An 8,638-nucleotide genomic window follows, 5' to 3' on the forward strand; every position below is an offset into this window, starting at 1 on the left:
TGGTCCTTGTCGTTCAGGCCCCACACGAACACTTTGGTTCTGATCGTGGCCGCCGACTCCAGCCCCGCAGCCTTCTTCCTGATGAGGCTGCCAGAGGGAAAGACAGGCCGTTCAGCATGAAAAATGTTTCAGAACGAAAAGCAAAGCCGCCTCGAGCCACGGCTGCTCATTTCTGTGGGAAACAACGTCCGAACCCTGGGGCCTCGAGTCACACAGGAATCAGCCTGCACAGCTCCGATGTCTGCCTCCCCGCCCGACGCCTTGTCATAAGGAACTTAGCTCCCGCCTGTTCCCGGGGGAGGGCTCTGAGCTGAACACCACAGCTGCCTGCAGACAGCAGCTCCTGCCGTCCCTGGAGAAGAGCCCCCAGTGGGCCCGGCACTGTGGCCAGGTCCCTAAGGCCAGACATGGGCCTGGTCGCTTCTCCCCAGAAAGACGGTCACAGGCGTCCCCACAGAGCTCCGAGCGCTCTTCCTGTTTACCCTCTGCCAGCGCACGCCCCCATCCGCGTCCAGGAGGCTGCCCGCCGGAGCCCCTCCTGCCCTCAGTGCTCAGGGCTCATCGACTCAGCACGCCCGCCTTGACCTCGGGACACAGAGCACCGGGGACTGATGCCCGACGCGCTCCTTCGGTGCTTGAGGCCCCTGGCTTCCATGTGCTTTGCTCTCTGTGAGTTGGGATGGAACCCAGGGTTCCAGAGACCAGGCCCTAGCGAGGTAACATTTCTCGCGCTGACTTCACGAGGAGTGTTGTAGGGTGTAGCTCTCATCGGACACAGGCACAGGTTTGACCCCAGAGGTGCATATGGAGGCAGCCGTGGACGTTTCTCCCACACTGACATCTCTCTGTCTCTCTCTCTTGCTCCCTCTCTTCTAAGTCAACGTGGGAAATTCTATGTATATTTTATAACAATAACATTTTCAGTTTAAAAGTAAGCAATAAGACACTCAGCAATGCAAGCTATAAATACACCCCATGCCATACCGTTTCCACAGGACACACGATTAGGAACAGTTAGAAAGGAAACTACAGGACATACACCAAAGGGTTAACTGTGACTTTCCGTAGAAAAATCAAACGTTTTTATTTTCTTATTTGAAAGGTATTTTTCTAAACACAGCGTATTTCTGCATCAAACACTTCCCTAAGTTGAACCAAATGGTAACTGTTGAGAACCCGACCGCGTGTGCCCGACACGCCGGGTGCCCTGGAGACTGGGGCGACCTGACCGCGTGTGCCCGACCCGCCGGGTGCCCTGGAGACCGGAGGACCCGACCGCGTGTGCCCGACACGCCGGGTGCCCTGGAGACTGGGGCGACCTGACCGCGTGTGCCCGACCCGCCGGGTGCCCTGGAGACCGGAGGACCCGACCGCGTGTGCCCGACACGCCGGGTGCCCTGGAGACTGGGGCGACCTGACCGCGTGTGCCCGACCCGCCGGGTGCCCTGGAGACCGGAGGACCCGACCGCGTGTGCCCGACACGCCGGGTGCCCTGGAGACTGGGGCGACCTGACCGCGTGTGCCCGACCCGCCGGGTGCCCTGGAGACCGGAGGACCCGACCGCGTGTGCCCGACACGCCGGGTGCCCTGGAGACCAGGGGACCTGGCACGAGCCCCAGCCCCGCGCTCAACTCCCGGCGCCGCCCTTCTCGTCCTCCTCCTCCTCGTTGTCCGAGGCAAGGAAGGGCACGGCGGCCCAGTCCTCCTCCTCGGCGCGTACGCGCCCCAGCAGCACGAGGCCGTGGATCTTGCAGTCGATGCCCGAGCTCCGGCACTGCTTGATGGCGATCTCGATGTACCTGTGGTACTGGACACGCACCGGGAGCTGCAGACCCCGGGGCCACGCCCTCCACCCTGAGCGGCGAGGACCCGTCGGCCCTGGACGTGTGCGAAGGTGCGTCCTGTCCCGACGTCCTGGAGACCCCCAGCCAGGGGCAGGTCGGGTTGGGAGGCCGGGGACTCAGTGTTTGTCTCACAGACGTGAGGGACCAGAGCCCCCGCGTGGCCGCAAGCCTCTGCCTCAGAGCTCCCCAAACAAGACGTCCCAGGAAGGAGGCGGGCGGAGCCTTCACAACGCTCCAGACAGAACGACAGGCGTGCCTGTCTGCCACTGGAGAGGATAGAGCAGAGCCCCGGACTCCGGCCCCTGCTGAGCAAGCACAGCCTACGACCGATTCAGCAGCAGGGAGGCCCTGGGCGTGAAGACGCGCCCTGCGCCGGGACCCCGTGGCGGCGGGAACCGCGCTCACAGATGAGAGTGGCACACGGGCTGGCTGCCTGTGGGCGCCAGGCCACTTCCCACCACGGTGAGGAGACGCGGGCATGGAGACGGGCCCGCCCGCCACTCACCTCTGTGCAGTCGCTCAGCAGGGACACTGTGGTGTCGGTGGGGCTGATGTTGATGGTCTTCAGTTCAATGAGGTTATTCAGGGAATTCCCGCCTGGGAGAGGGGGAGGGAGGCAAGCATCAGACCAGGAGGTTCCCTTCTCTGACGGAGGGCACGTGGAGCCAACGCCCTCGTACCTGACACCACGACCAGGGAGGGCATGTAGCTGCTGTCCGCAGGGTCGACGGTCATTTTCAGTCTGTGGACCAGGACGTCGGGGAAAATCTCCAAGCGGATCCAGTGCTTTAAAAAGAAAGCAACCCCACTCAGTAAGGTCCAGCTCTACTGTAGCTGCTAAGGTCGTATCAGTAAAGCCCGAGCCAGCAGGGGACTGTCAACCCCATCGTGTGGCCTGAGAGACAGACTCTCCTCGGAGCTCCTCCCCCCTCGCTTCTGAGCAGCGGTCAGACGTGGGCCACAGAAAACACGAGTCCAGTGGGGAGAGCGCTTGCTCCACATCTGTCCTGAGTTGCCCCGGGATGCCCCCCTCCCCCCACACAAGTGCAAACACACAACATTCCACAGGCCAAGACGTGCGAGAGGAACGTCTGACAGAGCAGCATCGGGGTGGGATGCTGCAGGAGGGGGCGTAGGACGTGACTCCGTCACACCTCCTGTTAGCGCGTCATTAGACAAAACCTGCTCCCGATATTGTCTAAAACCTCAGACAGTGAACACTGGATGGTATGTTTAGGGTCATTATAAACTGCGCTGGCAGGTCTGGCTAAGTAGTTAGTGTTGTCCCGCAGACCTGAGGGTCTCGGGTTCGATTCCTGTCAAGGGCATGGACCTCAGTTGCAGATTGAATCCCCGGCTCTGGTCTGGGTGTGTGCAGCAGGCAACCAGTCCATGTGTCTCTCTCACACCCATGCTCCTCTCCCTCTCCCTCTCTCTCCTCCCCTTCTCCCTCCCACTCCATCTGAAGGTCGATGGAAAAAATATCCTCAGGTGGGGACTTAAAAATAAATAAATAAAGTATAATCCTATATAATAAAAGACTAATATGCAAACTGTCCCCTCGACTGCGAGTTCAACTGGGAGTTCAACCAGGGGGAGGGGCTGGCCCCACCCGTGCATGAATTGGTGCACCGGGCCTCTAGTAATGATAATAAACGGAAATGTGCACTGAGCCCTAAGCGACCGTCGCAATAGGATCGAGTGGCTTCCAAGTCCAGGGAAGCTCTGAGGTGAGGCGTCAGGGCAGGGTCGGGGCTGCCCTACCTTGCCCTGGGACCCGGAGGACTGCCAGCAGGGCTCGCTGCCGTCGATGAGCCGCGAGGCCTGGTTCACGGAGGAGGACACATGCAGGCTCTTCACCATGCGGGACCAGCTGTCCAGCAGGGCGCCCGGCTGGCTGCTGGGGCCCCGCTTCAGCTGCTTTCCCGAGCGGCCACAGAAGACGGCCGACTGTCCTGTGGGCGGTGAGCAAGTGTTAGAGCGCGTGCTGCACACCAGGAAGCAAAGAAGTTACACAGCAATCAGCTCCCTCCTTTATGCACACTCAAGAGGCCCGGCACACGAGATTCGTGCACCGTGGCGGGGGGGGGGGGGGGGTCCCTCAGCCCAGCCTGCGCCCTCCTGCAGTTCAGGAGCCCTCGGGGGATGTCCGACTGACGGCGTAGGCCTGCTTCCTGCGGGGAGCGGGCCTGAGCTGGCAGTCAGACATCCTTAGCTCTTCCACGGAGGCGGGAGAGGCTCCCACCATCACCACTGTGCTCACCAGCCATGAGCCTGGCTTCTGGCTGAGCGGCGCTCCCCCTGTAGGAGCGCACTGACCACCAGGGGGCAGCTCCTGCATTGAGCACTTCATAGCAACCGGTCGTTTAGCCGTTCCGTTGATTTGCGTATTAGCCTTTTATTATATAGGATGTAGACATACATATACATACACGTGCATATTGATTTCAGAAAGGAAAGGAGAGGGAGAGAGACAGAAACATCAGTGATAAGAGGGAATCACCAACCGGCTGCCTCCTGCACGCCCCACACTGGGGATCAAGCCCACATCCCGGCCATGTGCCCTGACCGGGAATCGAACTGTGACCTCCTGGTTCATGGACTGACGCTCAGCCCCTGAGCCGCCCGGCCAGGCGAGACACAAGCAAACAAACCCTGTGGCCTCTAGTTCCCGTGGCCTCCACCAGCTGTGGGCAGGCTGTCCTCCCGCCCACCGTGGACACGGGGTGCTCACGGCACACACACGGACACGAGGAGCACAGAGCACAGTGGTGCGGTCACTGCGGTTCAGAGCAGGCCCCCCTCACCTGGCTCGTTGATTCTGCCGAACGTGTGCCTGGGGCTGTGCCTCCTGGTCTTGAAGCACGGCTCACAGAAGTCAAAGTCGTCGCAGTTCCTGCACTTGAACCGGGACCCGTTGATGGGGAACACCTGGCAGCCATCGCATCTATTTCGAGAGAGGAGGTCAGGTGCTGCCCTTCATTCCCTCGAGAGCCAGCCGCCCCCACCCCCCACGACCTGCGGCGGACACTCACGTGACGCCGGGGTGCACGCTGGGCACCAGCTCCATCTCGGAGAGCAGCCCGGTCCAGTGGGACTGCTGCGGGAAGTCCACGATGACGTCCTTCCCGTTGGCGCTGAAGGCTGGGGGCACAGACACTGCCTGGGCACCGGCCCCAGAAGCACCCACACCTGAAGCCAAGACCACCCTCCCCGTGCGACATTCTTCGTGGCGACTGAGGTCTCACGTGGAGAGCCTCTCTGAGCCACGTGGACACGCCAGGACCAGCTAGCCCAGGCCAGGGGTCACTTCACACACGGAGGGGCCTGGGGGCACGCATCGGGCCCACGGAGGCTCCCTGTGCGCTGCTCTCTAGCTGGACCCGTGACCTCCCCAGTCAGGCGGGCTTGCTTTCCGTGACACCACGCCCATGCAGTGCGCCCGGGACGGCCACGGTCACCAAAGCCTCTCGGAGGCCCTGGGACGCGAGCCCTCACGCGGAGCGTTCACTCGGACACCAAGCTCTTGTTTCTGAAGTCCATCCGGGTCTGACTTGTAAGCTCTTTGTTAAGAAAGACTCCAGCTAAAGAGGAACGTGAGTGAGCCCGCCCCCTGCAGTGTGAGTGTCTGCCCTGCCCGGGGCAGCACCGCAGGGCGTATCTACCCCCGCCCTGTCCCCCCACCCCCACCATTCACAGCAGGAGTTTTCCACGATGCTCAGAACAGGGCAGGACTTCTCTATGGACGGAACGAGTTCAAAGGTAAAATTAAAGCACACGCAAACTTAATTTAACTTCTCACGCAACTGTTAGAGCGGACACACCGTGCCTTTTGAAGGATGCCACTGGTCTGATCTGAAACCTCAACGTCACACTAAGTATCAATGGAGAACTTTGTCTCCAGTTCCTTCTTGCCATCACTTGCACATTTCCATTCTTAAGCTTGGTTCTACGTTTTTATAAAGTATTAAGAAAAAGAGAAAAACGGCCCCAGTCCGAGGGAGCTGGCCAGCCGCTCACATACGGGCCGCGGGGCAGGACACTGGACAGAGCATCCCAGACAGGCCACCCTGGGACGGCCGGGTGGAGACAAGGACCACAGGCACATCTGACCAAGTTCAAGTCGCCCCAAACCAGCAACTAGGCCCTGCCCGGCGGCCAGGGCCACCTGCCTCCTCCAGTAACTTCCTCCTGGCTCTGTCCTCTCTGCCTCCTGGGGAATACAGTAGGTCCTCGAGTTACGTCAGAGATCCGTTCCTACGGCGATGTAACTCGATTTTCACTGTAAGTCGGAACCCAGCTACATAAGCACCTACGTCACTGACGAGGAGCACGTACATAGCAGTAATGAAGTGAAACAGTAAAAAAAATTTAAAAGGTAACAATTCCTGACCTTTACTTGTGGTAAATCCTATCTAATAAGGAGGGAATATGCTAAATGACCCTCCCCCCATCACAGAGATGCGGCGCCCACAGCCAATAAGGAGGAAATATGCTAATTGACTGCCCCGCCCTCAAAGATGACGGTGCCCACAGCCACAAGATGGCCAGCAGGGAAGGACAGTTAGGGGTGACCAGGCCTGCAGGAGAGGACAGTTGGGGGAGACCGGGCCGGCAGGGGAGCAGTTAGGCGTCGATCAGGCTGGCAGGGGAGCGGTTGGGGGTGATCAGGCAGGCAGGCAGGCGAGCAGCTGGGAGCCAGCAGTCCCGAATTGTGAGAGGGATGTCCGATCCCACAGGGTAAGGGTCAGGGTTAGTGCTACAGGGATCGGGTCTAAACCGACAGTTGCCCATCCCCCAAGGGATCCCAGACTGGAGAGGGTGCAGGCTGGGCTGAGGGACACCCCCTAACACCGTGCACGAATTCCGTGCACCAGGCCTCTAGCAAAGAATAAAAACATAAAGCACACATGTACACACGTCGAAACGACGGAAATTTTTTATAAATAAACGGGCGATGGCGACGTAACCACGAAACGACGTACGTCGAGTCCGACATAGCCCAAGGACTGTCTGTACTTACTAAGATTCCCATTCTCAGTGGTACCCGCTTCCTTGACCCTTCCCCAAAGTATCTGCAGGGGCACCCTGAGCTCCAGGGCACACGCCCTCCCCACCTGCCACGACGGCGCTCCCGCCTGGAGCAGGACGACAGAGCCCGGCTGGCAGGCCACCGGCTTTCCTCACGCGTTTCTCTCCCCGTGAGCGAGGAAACAGCCTTCGTGGGCTGAGAAAAGCGAGCACTTGGTGCTGCCGCCAAGGGCGTTACCTTTCACGACGCCCACACTCTGGTGCGTCACGGAGCCCCACTTGTACTTCGGGGTGGTCACCGCGGCCTTGACCCGCACCTTGTCTCCGATCTTGATGTGGGCGGGGAAGCTCGGGGGAGGGTAGCCTAGATGCCAAGGGAGGAGCCGAGGTGAGCACAGCTAGCAGTGCAGCCCGTCGCGGTCCAGCTTGATCACCTTGCCCACGTCGCCCTCGCACACCTCCTCGTACGTCCGGCAGCACCGCACCATCATGCCCACCTCAAGCGACACCAGATGGGAAGTCAGCCCAGGGTGCGGCCGAGGAGGTGGCCGTGAGAGCAGCGCCACTGCTCCTGGGACGGCTTCCTCCCCACAGAGCGCCACGCCTTTCTCGCTGAGGGAACCAGGGCTCCTTGGGAAGCCGCGTGCTCACGGTCGGGGCAGGAAGCGCCCCGGGGGTCCAGGCCACCTCGTGCCATAAAGCAAGGGAGCGAGCAGAGAGGAACCCTGACCCTAACCCTGCAGAAGAACGCCCCGACCAAGAGGGACGAGGGCCGGAGCACACCAAACCCCGAGGGCACACGTGTTGGCCGTGAGGAAGGTCTGGTGCCTCCGTGAGAGCAGGGCACCGTCTCTGCCCAGGACAAACCCAGCTCGTCCCCTTCCCTTCCTACATTAACCGTGACAGGCCTCTGTGCGGTGCATGCTGCTGGCCCGCGGCCTCTCCCAGACGCGGGAGCAGGACCTGTGTGTGCCTGAGGCGGCTCTGGCCCAGCAGCGGCTCACCTGGATGTTCTCCCGCACGTACACGGCGTAGTCATCATTGCTCAGGAAGTCCGCCCGCTTCTTGTACGTCTGGCTCTCTGTCACCACGGCCCCAGAAGACTGCGAAAGGTCAAGTGCATTTTAAAACACGGGGACACAGATGACCCTCCTGAGAGGAACTGTGTGAAACCTACAACACGAGGAACCAGTGTGAAATAGTCACGGATGTTCTCCCGCACGTACACGGCGTAGTCATCATTGCTCAGGAAGTCCGCCCGCTTCTTGTACGTCTGGCTCTCTGTCACCACGGCCCCAGAAGACTGCGAAAGGTCAAGTGCATTTTAAAACACGGGGACACAGATGACCCTCCTGAGAGGAACTGTGTGAAACCTACAACACGAGGAACCAGTGTGAAATAGTCACTCATCCTTTGGAAAGACGGGAGAAGGGACCCTGAGCCACTGACAAGCCAGCCCCGCATCCGAGAGACCAGCAGCACCAGCCCCTCAGGCAGTGCCTCTCGGAGCCCAGAGCACAGACACCTCGAGGCACCGCCCATCCATCCACAAACCATCTGCTCAGGTCAGAAGTGGAGGCGGCACGTACACAGGTTCCCTCACGGAGCACCGTCCACAGGCGGCACATGCACACGGTTCCCTCACGGAGCACCGTCTACAGGCGGCACGTGCACACGGTTCCCTCACGGAGCACCGTCTACAGACGGCACATGCACACGGTTCCCGCACGGAGCACCGTCTACAGAGAGCACGTGCACACACA

General features: G+C 60.5%; 1 protein-coding gene across 1 annotated transcript in view; it reads right to left on the minus strand.

Moving 5' to 3' along the window:
• Window positions 1-8,638, minus strand: part of HERC2 (HECT and RLD domain containing E3 ubiquitin protein ligase 2) — a 78,990-nt gene that overhangs the window by 22,887 nt on the left and 47,465 nt on the right. Inside the window, 9 exon segments of the mRNA XM_015562992.1 lie at window positions 3-87; window positions 1,632-1,807; window positions 2,350-2,441; window positions 2,525-2,630; window positions 3,609-3,799; window positions 4,652-4,791; window positions 4,880-4,988; window positions 7,114-7,372; window positions 7,880-7,978. Coding sequence (XP_015418478.1) covers window positions 3-87; window positions 1,632-1,807; window positions 2,350-2,441; window positions 2,525-2,630; window positions 3,609-3,799; window positions 4,652-4,791; window positions 4,880-4,988; window positions 7,114-7,372; window positions 7,880-7,978 — 1,257 coding nt within the window.

This window comes from Myotis davidii, unplaced genomic scaffold (genome assembly GCF_000327345.1).
Source record: "Myotis davidii unplaced genomic scaffold, ASM32734v1 scaffold811, whole genome shotgun sequence".
Classification (NCBI taxonomy): Eukaryota; Metazoa; Chordata; class Mammalia; order Chiroptera; family Vespertilionidae; genus Myotis; species Myotis davidii.